The sequence below is a fragment of the Mastomys coucha genome, unplaced genomic scaffold (genome assembly GCF_008632895.1).
Source record: "Mastomys coucha isolate ucsf_1 unplaced genomic scaffold, UCSF_Mcou_1 pScaffold4, whole genome shotgun sequence".
In the NCBI taxonomy this organism is placed as follows: Eukaryota; Metazoa; Chordata; class Mammalia; order Rodentia; family Muridae; genus Mastomys; species Mastomys coucha.
In genome coordinates this window covers 50,713,856-50,736,995 of record NW_022196910.1, presented here as the reverse complement: position 1 = coordinate 50,736,995, position 23,140 = coordinate 50,713,856, and the positions used below count along the sequence as shown (strand labels likewise).

Here is a 23,140-nt window from a genome sequence, read left to right as displayed (position 1 = left end):
TATAGGCTTTGAGTTCATCACACTGACTCCTGAAGTATTCTATTTGAGAGTTTTGAAGGCATCTTGAATTTTCATAAAGTTGGAAAGGCATTATGCAGGAAGCATTTTTATTGGGTCACTCTAAATCCCATGGAAACAATTACAGTTATTTCAGCTTAAGAAAAGCTTGGTACATCAATAAGCAAGACATGTCATAAAATATTAGACACTGAAGACTTTTCTTTAAGAGATTGTCAAAATTTATCCTTGTTAGTAGATAGAAGACTTGACATCATCTATTCAATTTTTATCCTAAAATTATCACATAGTATTCATCTACTCAGTCCTCATTACAGTGCATGTATGCCAGAAATGAGATCTAGATCTGATAAAATATTAGATAAACAAGCATTTTATTCTCTAGTTTGCTTTCCAGTCAGAAATATAGGCTATTTTAAAAAATATTTTATATATGCAGCATGAAAAATACTTGGTGTCAGGATAAATGTGATTTGAAATTTGCTATAGAATTCTATATGGTTTCAAATGAAGCATATATATGTATATATATACATATCTATATATGTATATACACATATCCCACATATTTACCCCATTAGGATAAACTCCTTCTTCTAGGACCTTCTGATTTTAAGCTATGTACTTTAATGAAATTTTTCCATGGAAGAGAGATGATAAGATAGAGATTTAAAGAAAGGATTTAGGTACCTTGCCACTACTGAAGCCTCTTCTTCTGATATCATGTCTCAAGAAGAAAACAAATTCATCCATCCTCCTCCACATTTGTTCTGTCCTATCCCTGAACAGACTAGACAATGCACATTGATGGTTGCTAATGATGTCTGAAAACATCCTGACTAGCTGTCATGAACATCTTATCAACTATTTGGATGTCTCTTATCCCAGTCAAGTTGGTGGTTAAAATTAACCATTATATACTGTGTCAGAATCTATAACTATAGTTTCTTTGGTCTTCATTCCCCCACCACCATCCCTGCTGGAGACCAAAGCCAGATGGTAGAGTAGCACTCTACAGCCGAGTTTACTGAATCTCCATTTATAATAGGTGTTTTTCAAACACAAGAAGAAAATATCCCCTTCACTATGATTAATGCAATCCTTCCCTAAGCCTTCCTCTTGCTAAGAAATTGTGTGAAACTGCCAACTACAACACTCAGTGGGAAAGCCAACTTCTCTGAATCTACATTTCCCCATATAAACTTCCTCATATTAGGGAACACAATTGACTATAATCATCAGATGTTAACAGCAAGGATTAAACATGGTGTAGTCCACACTGAGCATCAGACCTACTATAATATTCATGATCTGCAAACAGAGCTCTGATTTGATATGTGGTCAATATTGTTGTGTTATAAATGCTTTCAATCTGTGATGGCAACAACATAGTCCAAAGTAAGGCACAACTGCATCTTCAAAGCTGTTAAATTTACTTCAGATTTTTTCCATTGCTTTTCATTTTTAACTTCTGTTACAATTTCATGCTTCTGCTTTTTTAGTCTCTGATTTCTTAGTGTAGTAACTCCATATAAATAGATTTTTCTTTCATTCTGATTTTATATAGGAAAAATATGTCAGTGAAGCTACCTGAACTACGCAAATTAGTAAATCTGGAGTGCATGGTCAAGATAACTATCTTATTCCCAGTTGACAGAATCAGTGAAAACTCCAAATTAATCTAACATGCTCTCCACCTTTTCTTGAGACATAATTAAGGAAGGATATATTTCAGGTTTTATGCTTCCTTATCCAAATTATATACAGATGCTGCATGGAAATGTGCTCTTAATAGCTACATTAACTATGATAAGTTCATACACATCATTGTCATTCATGTCTAATTAAGCTGAATGCCCAATTGGGAACAGTAAGGACCTGCACATGGCAAGAGCAGTGAGTAATGTTCATCTCCCAGCCCCAGCCCTGATATTTGAATATACAAGCATAGGAGAGAGATGTAAAGATCGATGTTCCTGATCAAGGGGCAACCATCAGGAAAACCTACCTTAGCGGCAAAATGTAAAGTTACTGGACATGAAAACTTGATGTTAAAAATAAAATCATTTATGAAATCATAAATACTGGGAACCAAAAAAAAAAAAAGGCCATGAATTATATAACATGCCTATGCATCCTAGCTAGACAGAATTTTGAAATGAGCACACAAAATTATTTGGGCATAATTTATACCTGTCAGAAGATTAAATTAAATCTTTCTCTTTACTAAAAAATAGTCAGATTAATAACAAGTTCTATATTAAATACTCTTGACAAACACACTTTCAGACTCTACTTGATTATGTCCACTGATGAGGACTGTGTTGCTTGACAAGGCATTGGCTCTTTATGATTATATTTCTTTAGTTGCACATTTTATGCTTTCATTCGATTAAAATTTATATCCTCCAGACTACTTCTAACAGTATAATTGACCGGAGCTGTCCAGAACAACTTATCAGGAACCTCGGGGTAAAAGACCGAATGGAAGGAATTGGTGGATATTGTTAGTAAATGCATTTTTCCCTTTTGCTTGCAGTGATTTGAATTATAGTGACCCCCATCGGGTCACATATTTGAGTACATGGCCCCAATGGGTATAACGCTTTGGGAAAGATTAGGAGGTATGGCCTTGTTGGATGAAATGTGTCACGATGGATGAGCTTTGAGCTTTAAAAAAAATCCTGTGTCTCCAATGTGCTAGTTCTCTCTCTCTCTCTCTCTCTCTCTCTCTCTCTCTCTCTCTCTCTCTCTCTCTCTCTCTTCCTCTATCCCTCTCCATCTATCCCTCTCTCTATCTTTTTGTCTCCGTCTCCCTCTCTTCCTCCACCCCTTCTTCTCTCCCCTCTCTCTATCTACCTGCTGATTATAAATCAGAGATTAGTTTTCAGCTATTTCTTTCCTCAAAAAAATCTAACTATCTGAAACCATAAAACAAATTAAATGTTTCTTTTTATATGTTTCCTTGGTCATGTTATTTTATAGTGGCAAAAAAAAAATGTAAGATGCTTATGGAGGTAGGATAAACCACTAATTCCTACTAAAAGAGAAAAACTCTACTGGGAACCAAAGAAAAGTGTGACCCTCTTACAGCTGATGGCTGATTCTATCAGACCCCACCTTGCCTCAGATAGCCACGCCTTTCTCCTAGTTCCAGTTACACTGGAAGTTCCGCCTCCAGAGACTGAAGATGAAGCTGCTGATTGGACCAAGTTGCTGATGAATTGGGGGAGGGGTTTTTGCCTTACCTATCTACCTGTTTGCTTGTAACGAGGAGATTTCAATGAATGATGGCAGACTGAAAGCACATCATGTGTTGGTCTAATTTTTTCAAACCCTTCTCACATTTCCGGTACTTTTAATTATTCAGGCCCTAACCCCCATTCCAGACAACCCATTCATATGAGGGGCTGCAGGTAGCTACAGAAAAGCAGGATGAACATTTTTATGTTGCCTTGAAACAGCTCTATCAACATGATGAAATCCCTGTGTTAGTCATGGATCTCAAGCCCCAAGGTGCTGCATAGTAGAAAAAAAGTAGCAGTCAAAAAGAGATAGGCACATCCTAGCCCAATTGGGGGAAAAAAAAGAAAACAAACAGTACTCAAATTCCTGAAACAAAGGATGGGACTGTTCAGGAATTTTGTGATTCTTGTGTATACATCCAGTTAGGGACAGCATTTGGATAGTCAGAAAGTACAAGTAATGCTGAGCATGGGAATGATGTGTGTTTAAAATATAGATTTTTTTATCTCATTCTTGGGATAGAGTTTCATATTTATCAAATGCAAGAGAAGACTTGGAGATCCTTTGGAGATGAATGGTATATGGTTAAGAGCTCTGAAATTAAAAAGAAAAAGCCTTGGCTAATACCAGGCCTTTGTCCATTCCAGACATATTTGATTGGCAAGAGATATATAATAATCACTGTTCTAATCTCTTTGGAATGTTACAAAGGTTAAATAGGAAAATGTATGCAAAACATTGGTGCTCTGAGTAAAATGACCTATTAACTCATTTTAAAAATTATTTTTAGCCTTCTATTATTATAGAATACTGATGTCAACTATATCTTCAAAAGTCACTTATGAAACCATCTCCATATATGTCTCTCTACTTCTGATGTTCTATTTTAAATCTAAAACAATATCTTTGGAAAGGGTTAAAGTGGATGGGTGGAAAATGGGAAAACACAATTTAAAAGTTAGTTTGCAGAGGGATAATAACTCTAAAGACTTTTGAAAGTCCCATACAGAAATCCACTCCTGAATAAGTTTCCTGAAATAAATGCTCATACATACAAAAACTAAGAGTTTAAATGAAATTACACTACAACAGGTTGAACAAGACACCTATAGACACCTTGAGTTATCAAATAAAAAATCCTTGTGCCAAGTACGGGATACCTCTCTTCCATTTGTTGGCCAGTGGGGTCCCATAAATTCCCAAACATTAAAGGATATAGCTATTGTTCTTGATAGTCCTACAGAAGTAGATGGTAGGACCCTACTGCTGAAGACACTGCATACCTTAGTCCCAGGGCATGAAGAAATCAATCTAGTACCTACATGAAGGCTTCACCCCTACTGGCTAGCTTTCATTGCTCTAAATGTTCTATACTTATTACTATAAGAAAAAAGTAATCAGCAGTGTTACTAGCTGTGAACCTGCAAGCTACAACAACAATTGGCCTCGAAAGATATGCCTGCCAAAATGGTGCCATGAGCATTCTAGAGGAGCCACTAGCTTCTGGCTGAATACAAAGCCCACTCAACAAGATGCCCATTAAAAATTCTCACCTGTACACTCATATCTTAGTGTAGAGAAGCTTACTTGCTTTTAGTTTTAACAGGAGATGACGATTAATACAGATTCCCACAACCGGTTAACATGCAGAGAGCAAAAGCCTAGGGAATGCTCAGCTCTAAATGGGTCTCAGTGGGTTTGATAAAGGAGAGCACATGAAGTTAGGAGAAAAAAAGTGATGGGGGAATACAGAAAAAATGGAGGACAGGGATCGTGGGAATGACTTTTATCAAAACACATTATATGTGTGTGTGAAATTCAAAAACAATAGAAAAGTTTTTAAAGAAAAAAATAGAACATAGGAAATTAAGGTTACTTTGAGATTCCATCCCATCCCAGTAATAATGGCCCTAAGAAAGAAAAACAAAATGACAACAAATCCTGGTCAAGACGCAAGCAAAGTGGGATACTCTTAATAGAGGGTAAGCTACCATATAACTCATCTATATACTCCTGAACATGTATCTAAAGGCATCTATATCCTACCAGAGATACATGTACATCCATATTTATTGCTACATTATTCACAACAGCAAAGAAATAGAATTACCCCATTGTCCATCAACAGAAGAGTGGATAATTAAAATATGGCATATATGAGCAATAGAATTTTACTAGCTAAAAAAATTTAAAGATGAGTTTTGTGTAGAACAGTAGATATGAACATGCTTCTATTCCTCTATGAGCAGCCACTCAGATTTGAACAGTATTTGTTAAAGATGCTGTCTCTTCTTCAGTGTGTGCTTTTGTCTTCTCTGTCCAAACTAAGGTCTCCACAGGTGCATGGAAATATGTCTAGGCTTTCAGCTCAACTCCACTAATCAACATGTCTGTTTTTATACCACTATCATGCAATTTTATTAATAAAGTTCTATAATATAATATGAAATCTGGAATGAGATTACCTCTAGCAGTTCTTGTGTCAGTAAGGACATTTTGAAGCAAGATTGGGTTGTTTGTTTGTCTGTATAAAGTATTTCCTTGTCAATTTGTAAAGAATTGTATTGGAATTTTAATGTGGATTGCATTGAATCTGTAGCTTGCTTTTGCTTTTGGTAGGATTTTGATTTTTACATTAACCCTACCAACCGTGAGCAGAGGGGAGAGTTCCCTCTTCTAGTATATTCTTCAATTTCTTTCTTTAAGATCTTAAACTTTTTATTATACACGATTTTCACTTGCTCAGAATAATCCCAAGGGTTTTGTGTGTTGTTTGGTTTTTTGAAAGAAGAAGGGAAGGGGAGAGAGAGAACATAAAGTTGAGTGGATCTTGGAGAAGTTGGAAAGGGAGAACATGATAAAAAAATCAAATGTTAAAAGATAAATACTACAATAAATAATACGAAATTCCTAGAAAAGCTGATTCAGGTATTGTATTAAAAATGTTACCTGTTCACTCTCATAAGCAGATCCCAATTTTAAATGTTTATATACAATGTTTAAATAATGGGTGTGAGAGTGGGTAGATGTAAGCCATGAAACTAGATGGCAAACCTCAAGAGAGAAGATGTGTTGACAAAGATGTCAAGGGTGTTGGGTTATGTGTCCGTATAACATGGAAACAGAGGATATACTGGGCACAAGCCTGGGAAGTGGACGGCATAGGAGAGAAAAAAAAAGCAACAAAAATCATTTTTGTTTGCAAAAATAACATGGTGAAATCTAGTTCCTTGTATATTGATAAAAAATGAAATAAAATAAAGTCAACTAGAAGCATTGCTGAATTTGGCATTTACTGAGTACTTTATATCTAACCTGTGGCCTTTCCACTTTCTACCCTTGGCCTCTATTCTAACTGCCTTTATTCAAACACTCTTTCCTATTGGTCTTTTTTCCTAAAAACGCTTTCCAAATGTATTTCTGAATAACTGAATATTTCCTATCTGTGAAACACTCAAATCAACCACCAGTGTGGTTCTTTCTAAACATTGTATTGTATTGTGCATTTTGGTACATATTACATATTTTTGTGTATTAATATTTCATTATGTCACATTGATTTTATTGTGTAATTCTAAATAAATATACAGTGCTCAGTTCTTCATTTTCTATTTGCTTCACTTCTATTTGCTCATTTGAATAAGTTGCAGAAAGAAGAAAGCAGGGCAATGAACAGTTTCTCATTACCCACTCCCAAACAGAAAGGTATGTATCAATTGTTTAATTCAGGCAAATATAATTTTTGCCCCACTTTTCAGTATAACATCGTCAATTTTCCACTTCACTTTCTTGATGTCAATTCAAGCTAAAAATCTAAGTCTCATTAGTTCAGTTGCAATACACAATTGCTATAGGCAAACTTTTTAAATAGCGTAGTGATTGCAATGGCACATTTAGTATTACTTGCGAAGTCATCAAGCACAGGAACTATGTAGTATCTATAGGATGAGAGTGATCGATAACCCATGTAACCAATCAGCACTCATTTAGGATAGCTACTGTGAAGAATATTTACTCGTCCAATTGGAGATCAAATATATCATTATAAGTACTCAATTGTAAGATCGGAATGCCTCCCCATCATACAGCACTGTGACAGAAGCATTGTTTGAGACAAATGAGAATGAACAAATGCAGAAAGAAGTCTCCTCATTGCTTCTTTTCTCTCACTAAAAGTAGAAACTTCTGAGAAATGAGGAATTACACATATCTCTTCCACTAAGGAAGTTTTCACACCATGAAAAAAGACAAAAGTTGGTGTTGAGCTAGGTCAGTAGACAAACATTACTAAGATAACCTTGGTCTTCCTTCAGTTTCCCATGTATGTTTGCCTTACAGTCTGCTAGTCTCAGCAGATTGACCCTCTGTCTTCTTTCTAGCCACTTGTTTGCTGGTTTGTCATTCTTTCTTAAGATTAAAAGATAGAGACCACAGTCCTAGTCACCCCTCTGATATACTCAGCAATCAGTCCCTTGTGCATGTTCTTGTGCTCCACACACCAACAGAGCTTCTTTTAAAACAAATAAGTAAGTAAGTAGATAGACAGATAGATAGATAGGTAGATAGATAGATAGATAGATAGATAGATAGATAGATAGATAGATAGATAGATAGATAGATAGATAGATAGATAGATAGATGTTAATTTATCATTTGGTCATTTATTTCAGGATCCAACTCACAGGAGCTATGTCTTCCAGTAGACTAAATATAACAATATGAACACACTATGAAAAAAAGGATAAACAGAAAGTTGCTGGGGAATTTTTCTTTTGTAAAGATACTGAATAAAGGAAGATGGGGAGAACTCAAATGAATATCTAAGTTTTAAAAATCCCTTTGGCTGTATCAGGGAATGGATAGAGATGTGGGAATGGGGTAGATCTAAAGCTTAACATCACTAGTGCAGAAGAGAACAAGAAGGCAAGAGGAGGCAACATCAGAAAGACAATATGAAGCCAAGTCATCATGGGTCATTTATTGTCATAAAGACCTCACTTTGAGTGGCAGCGAGATTCACAGAAGTGTTAGAGCCAAAGAAAGACAGGTTGCCTCAGCATTTACGCCAATCACTCTGGCTACCTTGTGGTAGTATAGTTGTGGGAGCAGCAAGAAAGGAGGAACACATTGGAACCCTGTAGATTAACTCAGGACAGCGATGGCATCGGTTTATGTGAAGTACAGGTAGTGAGACGTAGCCAGGTATGGGAAACAATTTGAAGACATAGCAAGGAGACATATGGATACCCATCACATGGATCTAAGATGCAGAGAGCTCAAAGGTGACTCCAAAACTCTTGGCATCTGAGAGATGGAAGAATCAAATTATAGCTGAGATGCAAAAGGCTCTGGATAAAAGGGAAGGTTGCTTGCTTGTTCGGTTTTGTGTTTGTTTCTCTCGGGAGTATGGATCTAAGAAGTAAGAACTCCATTTTGAGCAAGATATATTTGAGTTATCTATTAGTTCCCCAAGTAGAGTTGTTGAAATAAGGAATTGCATATGTAAATAAATTTAAAAAGCAGACTGCAAATATTGGTTAGGCAATTGATAGAACTTAAAGGCACAGATCTAAATAGCATGACTATTAGTGAATGAAGAAAGAAAGCAAAAAATGGGTACATAGTGGGTCCAGGCTCTGCCACCATCAAGAGGCAGGAGAAAGTGAAGCAACTAAACACTAGGGCAAAAAAAAAAAAATACAGATATAGCAGAATACAGATAAGCAAATATATGTGCATATTATCACAAAGTGTGTTATCTACTAGGGCAAATACTCTTAGCGGATAAAGTAAGATGAAAACTGACTGCGTTATTTGGCCATATACAACAGCCATGTAAAACTCAGTGGATTTTCTGGGACTTCTTAGTCTCCAAAGGGTTTGGCACAGCACACAATGCATGTCTCATAAAGGAAGCTTCTGCTTCAGTTCCTGCCTCCAGGTCCCTGCTTTCTGAACCTTTCTATTATAGACTGTGATGTGGAAGTGGGATTTGGTCAGGGTGCTTTATCACAGCAATAGAAACCCTACTAAAACAGAAATTGGTACTGGGTTTGTAGGATATTGTTATGATAGAACTGACCGTGTTTTAGGGAGGATTGCAGAAGAACTTTGGACTTTGGGCTAGAAAAGCCATTGAATGATTGAAGCTCAATGAGCTGTTGTGGGAACTTAAAAGGTAATTATGAGACCAGTGCAGATTGATGGAGGCCTAGCTTGTGAAATTTCAGAGGAAAGTTTTTAAAGTCCCTTAAAGTCTCTCTCAGGGCTATTCATGTGATATTTTAAATTAAGAACCACCAAAGTGAAACCTTTACTTTCCTGGGACAAACATTATTGGTCATCAGGGTTGGAAATTGAAAACAGACTAACACCATTGAGGATTTTTTAATCAGAGAGTATTTTCTCAGGGTACATCATACAGAAGCCATGGTCAAAGTGGATCCAAACTTGTGCCTTGTACTGACAGCTGAGCATGATAGTGTACAAGAGTTTTTCTGGTGGTACTGGTTTTGAAGGCATGAAAATGTCATCCAGAGAGGTGACACTTGGCACTCTGTGACAAGGTTAGAGTCCCTGAAGGGAGCCCAACTAATACAATTGCTTAAGGTATAGATGAGTCTTAGCGGAAAACCGAGCATCTTTAGAGATGTTAGTACCATGGGATGATCACCAAAGGTGTCTGTCAACTATGGATCAAAGCCAGCCTGGGGCTATCAAATATACTTGTGTGCTTTGACCAGCCTTTGGGAGCATCGGAGATCATGAGTCCCAAAAACATGACATGGAGCTTTATACTGTTAGATTTGGATTTTTTGTTGTTGTTGTTGGTCTGATTGTGGCTGTGCCCTGGATCTTCCCTCTTGTAATCAGAAAATATTTAACATTTTTTTTATTATACAGAAGCATACAGCCATGAGAACTTCTGGGTTTCAGAGAAATTTCAAATGTTTCAAGAGATTTTTGAATACTTTAGAGAAACATTGGATGTTTTAGAAAAGATTGGAACTTTGAAACACTAAACTTTAAAGTGTTTAGGTCTTTAGAGTGTCTATATCATGTTATTAATATGCGCTCTCAAAGAGGAAAATGAAAGGAAATGTTGAATACTTGTTTGTATGTTAATTTGACAAAGAGTCAACTGTGCTGGCTAGTTTTATGCCAACTTGACACAAGCCAGAGTCATTTGGAAGTGGGAACCACAACTGAGAAAATACCCTACCAGATTGCCCTATGGCCAAGTCTCTGGTACATTTTATTGATGGATGACTGATGTGGAAGAACACAGTTCCTTCCTGTGCTGGTGGACCCTGGGCTGGTGGTCCTGGGTTGTAAAAGAAAGTAGGTTGAACAACACATGAGGAGGAAGACACTAAGAAACACTCTACCATGGCATCTGCAAGAGTTTCTGCCTCCAGGTTCCAGACTTGAGTCCTTGCCCTAACTTATCTGGATGATGGACTACATAGACTACAAGTTGTAAGATGAAATGAACCTTTTCACCTCAAGTTGATTTTGGTCATAGGGTTTTAATACAGCAATAGAAATACTAAAACATTGGTAAGGGGAAGAAAAGATCTACTGTAAGAGTAACTACATGCTGATGCAAACAAAGGAAGACCAATAGAAATAGCATATTGAAAAACAAGAGGTTAACTAAGTGCATCATGCATCTATAACGTCAGCACTGGATCTAGGGGAAACAGAGACATTGAGATCCCTGGAGCCCAGTTGCTAGCCAACTTAACTGAGCCAGTGAGCCATGTTCAATGAGAGGCCCTACCACAAACAATAAGGAAGGGAGAATAAAGAAATATTAGTGTTGACTTCTAGACTCCACAAGTGCATGCACATGCAATTGCCCATACTTTCATGCACACATGCAAATACACACGCAGATACCACTGAGGGGTTACAAATTAATTTATTCTGATATACTAGTGGTATTCCAAAGTCCCCACAGTGATAAGAGCCATTGCTCCATTCTGCACAAAAAGAATGTAAGGCATATGTTGATGGATGGTAGGTGTGTTGTAAGAATAGTTAGTTCACCACAGATTCCTCTGTTTTTTCTATAGAGCAGGAAGTAGGGTAATGAAGGAAGAATGAAGGTAAGAAAGAAATAATGATCTTTGAAAAGGGAGAAATGGTAAAATTACCACATAAAGAGAAAAAGGGTTCTTGGTTCTTAATCACTAAGCCATCTCTTCAGCCTCCCACACAGACAATTAAAACACACACACAAACACACACACACACACACACACACACACACATACACACAAATGCCCGGTAAACATGAAAAAAAAATGTTCATCATCCATAATTACCAGGAAAAGGCAAATCAGAATTACAGTGAGGGTGACAGAGATGGATCAGTGGTTAAAGTGTGCACTGCTCTTGGAGAGGACCCAAGTTTGATTCTCCACACTGATTTCATGTTCATAGAAACTATCTATAACCTGAACTCTAAGAGATCCAACGTGTCTGCTGAATATGTACACACTCATGAATATATTTTAAAATATATTGAAATGTCGTCTCACCAGTCAAGGTAATTATCATGAAGAAAACAAAAACCAATGAATGGTGTCAAGAAAATGGAGGGGAAACAACCCTGTGTGGTATTGATGGAAATGGAAATTTAGCCCAACCAGAATAGAAGTCAGGTCAAAGGATCCTCAAATACCTACCCTATAACTTAGCTACACCATATCTCGGACTATACCCAATGGTACAGGAGTCAGCTTAGAGGAGACAATTACATATTCAGGATTCTTGCTGCCTTGTTCACCATAGTCAAGGTTTAGAGTTAGTGTATGTGCCCATCAATAAATAATACCATCATGTGGAATATATACATAATGGAGTTTTACTAAGCCATGAAAAAAAAAAAAAGGAAACATCAATTTTCAGGAAATGAATGGAAGTAGTGATCAATGTCTTAAATGAAGTCAGTCAGACTCAGAAAGACAAAGACTAATATCACATGCTTTCTCTCATATGCTAAACTTAGACTTAAAGTAAAAGGGTTATTAAAAGAAGAAAGAGAACAGTTTGGAAGATGGTGCCAGAGAGGGCAATGGGGTAAATAGCATCAAAGAATGGGATATGCATGTGTTGCTCTAGTGTGCTTTTTGCCGCTGTTCTAAGGCAATGACCAAAACTAACATGAGAAGGGAGGTGTTTATTTAGCTCATAGTCTTCAGTCTACCATTGAGAAAAGGCAAGGCATAGGTCAAAGCAGAAGCTTAAATTTAAAAACATGGAGGAATGCTACTTAGTGGCTTGATCCCATGGCTGGATTACTTAGCTTTCTTATTTAACCCAAGACCTCCTGGGTGGTATCAACCCAATAAACATGACCCTCCCACATCAATCATCAATCAAGAAAAATGCTACATTGTCATGTCCTCAGGGCAAGCTGATGGAGAGACATCCTCATCAGAGGTTTCCTATTCCCCAGTGTTGACAGCTGATGACTAGCCACCCTGAGTCCATCCCTTATCATCTTACAAACAAATATCACTATTAAACCGTAACTTTCATATGTGAAACCCAAGAGCTCATGCTATATCAGTATAAAATATAGTATAAAAATATTTCAAATGTTGCACAGTCTTTTAAAAATTCCAAAAATTTGAAAGTTAAAGTTCTCTTTAAAGTTCTAAAGTATCTCAACTGTGAGCTCTTATAAAATCAAATAATAAATTAACAAGTTAAATACTCTCTTACTCCAAGAAGAGACAAGGCACACTTACAATCAGATAGAGCAAAATCAAATGCCAACAGTATAAACATCTCAATAGCCAACATCTTGAATGCATATTTTAAAGATTTATCTATTTATTTTATGCTTGTGAGTATATTGTAGCTGTCTTCGGGCATACCAGAAGAGGGCATTATATCCCATTACAGATGGTTGTGAGCCACCATGTGGTTGCGGGGAATTGAACTCAGGACCTTTGAAAGAACAGTCAGTGCTTTTAACCACTGAACTATCTGTCCAGCCCATGAGACATCTCTCCAGCCCCATCTTGCACTTATTGATGGCCTGAACTTCTGTGCTGCAAAGGAGCTTGAGTAGCCCTAGCTCTCGGGCTCTGCTGTCCACAGAACATGTTCTCTTATCTCATAGGCTTAGGCAAGCTGCACTCTGTAACCTCTACTGTCCTTTGTGGTGATCTTGGTATCTCCAGGATGACGGTGTCTCCGTTACAGTTGGGCTGCACATGCACCAGCAGCCCCTCCTAGTTTCTTAAATTGCTAGCTTCAGCAGCTCGCCATGATTCAATCCTGCAGCTTTCTTGCTGCCAAAATCAGTACCACAAGAGAGATGTTTACACATTACCAAGTCCAGCTGACAGCTTGAGATATACAGCCTTGGCCCCTTTGGACCACAGTTTCTGCAATGCTGACCTAAGAAAATACTTCCCAGAACATTTCACCTCAGTGATGCTGGTCTCATTAATCACTGTTGATTCTTTAGCCCCACATGAGTGACTCTGATAAAGTCTTGGCTTCCTGCTTCACATCTCCATTCTCTGCATTTCCTTCAGCATTCTTATCTTACACATTTCTACAGAATAGCCCTTTAAAGCTCTGAGAACCTGAGGGCTTTTCTAGCCTAAAGTTCCAAGCTTCCACATACCTCCCCAAAGCAATATGGTCAGTCTGTCAAAGCAATTCACCACATTTTTTTGTATCATTTTGCATGCTAGTTTGCTTCTCTGTTGGTATAATACAATAGCATGACTGAAATCAACTTGAGGGAGAATAAGGTTTATTTGTGTTATAAACCAAGTCTGTCATGAGGGGAAACAGAGGTAAGAACTCAAAGCAGAAAGGTAAAGCCATGAAAAGGAGCAGAAATGGAGGACTGAAGACTCCTCGCTGGATTGCTTCTTCTGGCTTACTTACCTAGCTTTCTTGTTAAGTCCAGGACCATCAGTTCAGGGGTGGCATCACCCACAGTAAAAAAGAAATTAAAAGATCAGAGATGAGTACGTTGAAATTGTAATTATGTATAAGTTGAAGTTAGTAGTGATGTAGAGGACTGATGATGACCAAGGCCAAGAAGGATTCAAGGAAATAAGTTCTGAGCTTATGAAGTCTTAGAAGAATTATCTGCATACATATGTAAATGCCTTTAATTAAAATGTGAATAAAAATGGATAGGGAAAGAAGACAAATCACTAACAAATATAGAAGAATAATTCAAAGGTACATGCATAGGAACACTGACATGTAGAAGATCATGAAGCCCATTGATGTTGCAGGAAATATTAAGAAAGAAATGCATGTTCCTGCGCTAGTCCCAGCTACTCTCTGTCCCAGTAGTCTCAGTCTCATGGCCTCCATAGCTAGCCCCATGCATGGACTGATCACAGTTTTCTTGCTGTGGGTTCTGCTCACATTCCCAGTCATCCACCCCTGTGGCTAATTGTCACAAATCCCCTTAACCCAGTAAATCAAAACTCTAGGAGCTTATAATTAATAAGTCAGATATACATCAATAAATTCTCAATTCACAAGATGACCACACAATAATTTCAGAGCCAATTGATAATGATATAAATTGCCCACCTAGATAAGACATATTGTCCTGTAATTATCCATCCCTTATAAGATATTCATAGCTACCTATGGCTATTTAAAGCCATGAAGAATCTGGATCATCTGTCTCTTCCTCCTTCTTTCTTCCTTCTCCTTTCTTCATACCTTCTCTCCTCTCCTCCTCTTCCCCCAAACTTTGCAGCTCCACCTTCCCTTCTACTGCCCAATTACTAGCCTTTATTGTACAAGTTAAGGTGAAGAGAAGGTTCACAAGAAGTCACCTGTGTACATGATTTCCTCCTTATCTGCAACCCCTCCTGGGAAAGCAGAATTAGCATCAAAATACAATATGAGTCCAAACTTGGGTGTTTCCTAAGTGTCAATAGTAACAAGAAATCTTCTTTTTGTAAGACTGATGATGCATGCCCCAGGAAGAGAGCCCCAGTAAGATATCTTGGAGGGAAGCAAGGCCCTCTGACGGCCTGCACTGTTACTGGTACAAGACAATGGAGACTGATTTTAGAGAAGAGATTGAAGATCTGAAGCTGGGGAGGTTTATGAAGGACCTTGAGCATGAGCAAAGGAAAGGATATGGTTGATGGAGTAGCATGAGAGAAGAAAACAGGACAGGAGTCAACCCTAGAGGGACCTGGGATGTGGGAGAAGCATGTGGTTTCTCCTGAAGAATAACTGGAAAGGAATACAGGGCAGTTAGAGCCAGCACTGAGGTGCTCACTACAGAATGTGATGGTGAAGTAGAAACTGTTTGAAACATGGAAAAGGAATCTAGAGTTTTCTCTTAGGAAGAATCAAGAGCCTAGGCATAATGAAGTCCTAATTACAGTGCACAGGTACCTTTTAACCCCTCTTGACCCCTCGACACCGATGACTTGGTAGACGGCTAATGGAAGCATGGCCAGAGCCCAACTCTTGGTGGAATACAAGCTCTACCTTTACATTTTAAGATACATATTTACTTTAAGGAAAATGCATATCACTTTTAGAAAATGAAGGTGAGGATCATAAATAAGGGATTTCAGAAACACATCATTTGAGTTTAAATCTCTAGTAACCACCAGCCAGACCCATGATTGCCAAAGCCTTCTTTGCCAACTGCCCACTGGCCATCATAGCCTGAACAAGATTTTTGATCAAAGTTGTCCCTCAGCACACCACTTTTGATGTTATCCAAATCTCTGGTATATCTTTCTGGAAAGGTTAGGATATTACTAATCATGATGAAAATGCTAATTTTATGAAACAGGTTGTAAGGGGTATAGGGTTAGAAGACCTCAAAACTGGACAGAACATTCAGTATTGTGAGACAAACTGAGAGCAAGCCTACAGAGGAAGGACAGCTGTTCCAGAGGAGGCAGCAGGTGACCATAATTACAATGGTAGCACATGAAAAGAAATATAAAATAACCTGACAATTCCTTGTTACCAAAACGATGCAAAAGACCATTGGAATAAAAAAAATCAGTCTTGATAAGGATGCTGCAAAGAGAAAACAAAAAAAAACTTGAATCTATTTACACAAAGTAGACTTAAATTTTAAGCCAGAATTGACTGTATAACCTCAAATTGGAAAGATAATGCTCATCTCCCAGAATAAAACTGAAACCCTGAGAGATAAACTATACAGAGATAAGGGAACCCACATCTTTGTGCTCCTGATTACAAAGGAGCCTCAGCCACTTACTGTAATAATAGTAGGAAACACACTAAATACTTACTATAGTATCTCACAAGCTCTCTGTTTAAAGCTTTTTATATATGTTATCACAGTCTTGTTCTCAGAGAAACTATGAATGCAGTGTTATTTGTTCGGCTTACCAAAAAAAAAGACAGCTCATGTCTACTCCAAGCAAAACCCAAGATTTGAACTGCTGAACACAAAGCTCCACCTCCTATGGTCACACTCTCTACTGCCTCTACCCAGAGGTACTCACTATTCATCATTAGGATAACAGTTGAAAGCACGCAGCTCAGTGGCTACTTCAGACAGAGTTATTTCTTCACCAGAGTTAACTTCTTTATGATCTTAGGTCATAATTTCAGACTTTTTTTTTGTTTCCTCCTTCCCATGGAAGTAGCTAATTCCCATGAATAGCCACATCGGCAATCCAGTTTGTCAGATGCCAATGAGGCACAATAGCACCCATGGGAGCAGCAGCTCCTTTGATAGCCTTGTTGTTAAATCCTCAGAGGATCTATGGCAGAGGTAATTTAGTATCCTCATCTTTATAAATGCAGAGAGAACCTGTCTCCCACTGAAGCCAGATAATAGCTGGTTTCATAAAATAAATGACTATCCAAACGGATGAGGGCTCATTTATTTCCTTGTACGACATGTCAAAATAGCTGAAGAAATAGTGATGCTCAACAACTTTCTGCTCCTTCAGCGGCCATCAGTTTAAATACTATCATAAATAATTATAGCTTCTCATGAGGCATTCTGCAATTAAAGTACATTATCTTTTTTTTTTTCAACTTTAGGATTACTGGACTCTGATCCATCCTCTGCGTGTTGTCTTTCAACACCTATAATTAATCCCTGCTATGAGCACACCAAAATTAATCCTTGGTCTGTAGCCTTATATTTATATTGGAAATCTCAGATACCTTCATTCATTTTTTTAACACATGAAAATGATTTTAGCTGCAAATATTGTCAGAGTCCAATCCAAAGCAATGTAATAAAGAGGGCACCGTGTCTAATTGTATGCTGGGTGAGCACTTACCACTGACCAGCTGCTGTGAAATTGGATACCTTTTAATGCCTTTCTCTAATAGGTATGCTCTAGGAAAGCCATGAATGAGGAATCCACATGCGAGCCATGTAAACTTTTGTTGCCGATTACCTTTGCTCTTTTGTGAAACTCTACACAAGGCACAAAACCTTGGCTCTGCTCTGCTTGTCCCAGTAGTTTTAACACTCACGGGGAAAGAGCTGGCTCATCTCTAGCTTGGATGGCACAGTTTTAACTGGAGCTGCTTGTATCCCTGGTGTTCATGCCATTTTCTCATAAGAAGTTTTTTTTTTTTAAATGCACAGCTGGCTTGTATAGCAACTTCATCAGATGAAACATCTTTGGGGAATCTTTTGGAATACAAAAGGTAATATATATATATAAGATCAATTTTTTATCAGGTATGTGTCAAGAAATTTCTATACCTAACCAAGATTCTATGTATATAGAGTTCTTGCTTGCCTAAATACCCTCTTTAGAAGATTACTCTGTCTTACCAGTGTTTACATTTTTGATAAATCTCATAACTGGCCATAAGTGTTAGCATCACTTCAGACTTTTCATATCAGAGCTACATCAAATGGCATTAGGCATCACTTCTGCAGCTAATTTCCTTATCCAAATAATTTCCCACACCAGAATAAGTTAAAGGTATGCAAAATGATACCTGAAGAAAAATAATTTACATATTTTTCTGCTAGAAGAAAGGTCTCTGACAACAAATGTGGCCCTCTGATTCCAAATCAAAACCATTTACAGAATCAGATAGCTACTGCGTTATACATCCCGTCTCCACTTAGGTCCACTGGCCCTTTAGGTGAACATGGTAAGAGTAGATGCTTCAGAAGACTTAGAAAGCAAGTAGCTGAAGGGAAACGTGAAGAAGGAGTGGTGAGATTAGCAAGGAGGGTAATATCAAGCCTCCAAGCATGCCTTGCTCACTCAGTATGCCTCTGGTTTTCCTAACCAAATCACTCCACAAATCTTCCCAGGGCCACAGGGTTGTGTCCCTAACACGTTAGGAAGACCCAGCGGAAAGGATTCTAGATGGTAACTTCTTTTCTATCTTATACAGCCACAAAGTCCAATATTAGACACTTGTAAACTTCCTTGGGCCACAAGCTGTTCTCCTGGGACTAGGAAGGGAGGAAAAGCAAAATAGTCAGCAGCAATTATGAAAGGATGCAGAAAACTGAGCTTTTCCAACTGATATTATATCAAACCTCCCCTGGCCCAATATACTTCCATGCTAGTTCATGTGGGCTATTGAAGCCAACTAATGAGAGTTGAACCTCCATTTGTCTCACTCCTACATTTATCCAGAAACTTACTGCATCAAGGAGGTCAGAGAGGGCAAACAATTTTCAGTCAAATACAATGAGTTCAGATCCAAATGAATTATCTAAAATGCTTAAGCATAACTTCCTTAGCATCTCTAAGCTACAGTTTCCATCATTAGAAAATAACTGCCTTACTATACCCTCTGGAGGGTTAAGTATGTTTATGTATAAAGCTATTTCTGCTGAGCTTAAACAAGATTCTTAAAAGTATGTTTTCTATTTAGGCTATTATTATCCAAAATAATTTAATGGCGGCGGCTGTTATAACAGACTTATGTGGTGAAAATGATATCAACTTTCTATTGAATGCTTCCTATGCCCAGTGCTGTGTTAAGTACATGAACACAGCATTTTTCAATATCATTAAAACTCCATAGCATAAACATAATTAACAGAAAAAAAAAGATCCCTGGTAAGAATTATCTCAGAAAGGTATACATGAACAAATAGATGAGAGTCTATCCATGTCTTTGAGTAAGAGGTCTTTCCCAACTAGCATGCCATTTGACGTCATCATTTTCACAGTGTTTATTTGCATTATATCCCCAACTATGTAATAATATATTCTGCTTATGCAGCAGATCTGAGACCTAAAAGTAAAAGATCTTTTTGAAACAAGCAAGGCAACCTGTACAGATATATTCCCTTAGATCATGCTGCTCATACAATAATGCTCTCAAATCAACACTCTTCATCTTACTTTCCCTTCAGCTGGTATGGCAAACACCCTGACAGAAAGCAACCTGGGATGGGGAAGAGGTGATCTGACTTGCAGTTCCAAGTGACAGTCCATCATTTCAAGGAAGTCAAGATAGGAACCCAACCATCCAGTTAGATGTCCAGTTAGACAAAGAGAGAAAAAACCCAAACTTGCTTGGTAGATTGTTAGTTGTCAGCTACCTGTCTCCTTCCTTACTGGAGAACACTACCACATTTTCTTATATCCATTCAAACTAAGACAGTCCCCAAGAGACATGTCCACAGGCCAACTTGGCCTACGCTATTCCTAATTAAGACCTTCTTCCCAATATACATATAGTGATTGTAGGTTGTGTTGAGCTGATAGCTAAATTCAACCATCACACTCCCCTCACCCAAATCCTATGGAGCGGGATTAAGTAATATGGCAGCTATCAGATAGGGAGGATGGCCAAGGACCTCTGGTTTTCCCAGAAAGAACTCCAGAGGACCCAGAGCAAATCTGCCATCCAGAGGAACTCAGAACCACCAGAATAAAGCCTAGATTTCCTCAGCAGTGATGACAACCATGGACATTCACGGGAAAGCAGATAAGAATCTGGTTAGCAATCAATGTTGGACACAGACACCAAAATTACTTTCAGTGCTTCAGAAAGCAACCACATTCTGGCATGAATACCGGGCCCTTTCTCTCTCTCTCTCTCTCTCTCTCTCTCTCTCTCTCTCTCTCTCTCTCTCTCTCTCTCTCTCTCTCTCTCTCTCTCTCTCTAATCTGAAACGCTGGGCTCTGGATGTTAATGTAAGATTAACTCCAAGGCTATTAAACATACACAAATGAGGTGCTTGCCACGGAAATGCCATTGGATCCCGATTTTCCCGATGTTTCCTCGTGCTGTTTGTGGAACCTTATTTAGGTCCTTTGCTGTATCTCAGAAGTTTTACTTAAAACACCAGAGCAGGGGGTGGAGACATTGTCAGTAAGGTTCTCGCTGTGCAGGCATGAGAACCTGAGCAAGGATCCTCAGCACTAACATGAGAGCCAGACATAGTTGGGGTGGGAGCTCATCTGTAAGCCCAGTGCTGGGGATGCAGAAACAGTCAGAGCTCTGGATCCTACCAGCCAGCCAACATAGGCCAGAGAGTGTGCTCAGGTTCACTGAAAGAACCAATGGACAACGCGCACGCGCGCGCACACACACACACACACACACACACACACACACACACACACACACACGCACGCACGCACGCACGCACGCACGCACGCACGCACGCACACACTCGCGCACAATCTGTAACAAAGAGAAAGTTTCTCAGCAGAGAATGCCCATACCCTCACTGCCCACCCTGATAATAGTTAAGTCTCAGGAAGGAAAGTGTCGAGGCTTGGATGTAAGCAAACACTGTAAGTGGATTCTCAAGCCCTCCACCCCTTTAAAGAATCGAGTTTCATAACCACTTTCCCACCACATCTATATATGATTTTATTTACATGCTTAGCACTTTAGGAGAAGCATGTGTAATGTCTAAACTAAGGAACACCTATGTGTTTCAAAGCACATGAGATTTATGATAGCTTGGAACCATTTGACTTGGATTGATCATGAACTAAGCTTAGTGTGGGTATAGGAAATAATTACTAACTACACACCATAACCACTGACTAAGTAAAGGAGGGGAGGAAGGGGGAGGGGAGAGGAGGGGACAAGGGATAGGGCAGGAGGGAGGGACGGAGGGACGGAGGGAGGGAGGGAGGGAGGGAGGGAGGGAGGGAGAGAGTGACAGAGAGGCAGAGAGGCAGAGAGGCCAAAGGCAGAGAGGCACAGAGGCAGAGGCAAAGTACCATAAAAGCTAGGGTTTCACTGATGTATCCTCACCCGAAGGAAATGCTAATTTGATGGGAGTTTGCTTTATTTTTAGAAGGTCTGGTTCTGACAACACTCTCCAGAAATAATTATTCAATAGTGAATGCCAAGAAGCTCACATCCAAAGTGATAAGAAATATTTTAAGCTACCTTTCCCAGAAATACAATCTGTTTCTCAATTGATAGGAATTCATCACAGGCAGCTGCTTCTATCACAGTTCTTCAGAAGTCTTCACCATGCTTACTTCATCAAAAGCCACCAGACCAAGCTTCCCCGTAATCCTGCAATCAAATACATAATTCTTCTAGCCGGTTGTAAGTTTATAAACCCCTTACTAAGCCCCTGATGTGCAATGTCACACCAATTTCAAAGTCCTTCCTGAGGGGCAGAAACTCTAATTATTGTCATACATCCACTTTCCTTGTGATATTTTTAGAAGTATAACATGAACCGAAGTTTTAAAAAAACAATGTAAATTCTTCAGTTAAAAATAAAAAATGACAGGCGCTTCTTGAGACAGAAATTTGAAACAAAGTAAAAGAACCATTTTTTAAAAGACTGATTTGGGGAGGCTGAAGAGGCAGCGCTGTGGATGAGAGTTTATGTTGCTCTTCCATGGATTGGAGATCAGTTCCCAGTGCCCACACTGGGTGCCTCACAACTGCTGAGGACACCAGCTCCAGAGCAAACCCCACACCCTCTTCTGGCCTCTGTAAGCATGATACACACAGGCACACAAAGAGACACATAACTTTAAAAATTAAATATTTTACAGAACTATTTAAAAGCAAACTACCAAGATAAAGAGAATTTGAACGTGCAGAGCCTAACAGCCCAACTCCTAAGGAGAGTCATGATCTCAGCTGACTAGGATTTCAAATTCCAGATCTGTACAGTGGGGGAAGTGTGGGCTCCGTGTCCTCCACAGACCAGTTATGTGTGGACAATCTGCAAAGCACAGAAAGCTATGCCATGTTATTGTCAAGTGCCTCTTCATGTGAAAGGGGATGACCTGGGAAATATGTTTTGTGGCTGCCGCTCCGCTCTACCATCTGTGAATCTTCTCTCTACCACTTACAAATCAGAGCAGTCCGATATATGTTATTGCCCTAGAAAAAAAGAAACAGCATACTTCTATTACCTTGATGCTGTTAGAGTTAACTTTAACTTTTTAGCGCTTTTACGTGTTTTGAGCAACATGGATATATAATGCCAGAGAAATGTTAGTGAACCCCCAAAATACAGACAGGTGGGGATCAGATGCAAATCACAACAGGGCCTTTATTCACAAGCTCAAGTTTGGGCTGCCTGCCTACTATGCCTGACACAGCAAGATAGCTTTGATGGAGAGGAGCACTGAGCATCTATGAGGACAACTCCTTAGTAGAAAGCAGCAAGCTGGGTGTTAGGGGAAGGGGGGAGGGCGATGAGTGTGCAAGCATCTAATTGGAAAGCTACTGTGGCCTTTAGCATAATTGGCTGGTGCTGGGAATCAAACCATAAACTTTAATTTCTATTTCCCTTTGCATTGGTGGTCATTATGCAGGGGGTGGGCTTATTGGGTATTAACCTGAAAATGTTGAATTTTTGTGGTGATTAACCTGAAGACACTGATCTGTTGGGGTTAGCCTAGAAACTGAAGCTAGGCTCAGGCTTGGGGGG

The 23,140-nt window shown here is 38.8% G+C and overlaps 1 protein-coding gene across 7 annotated transcripts in view; it reads right to left on the bottom strand.

Moving 5' to 3' along the window:
- Tafa2 (TAFA chemokine like family member 2) overlaps positions 1–23,140 on the bottom strand; it is a 472,572-nt gene that overhangs the window by 198,002 nt on the left and 251,430 nt on the right. For 2 of the 7 annotated variants that reach the window (XM_031350382.1, XM_031350383.1), the window contains exon 1: positions 21,628–21,759. The exons of the other annotated variants lie outside the window; for them this stretch is intronic. In XM_031350382.1, the coding sequence (XP_031206242.1) occupies positions 21,628–21,671 (44 nt within the window). In that variant the 5' untranslated portion in view covers positions 21,672–21,759. Of the gene's footprint in view, positions 1–21,627; positions 21,760–23,140 lie in introns of those variants that run through there. 7 annotated transcript variants of the gene reach the window in all.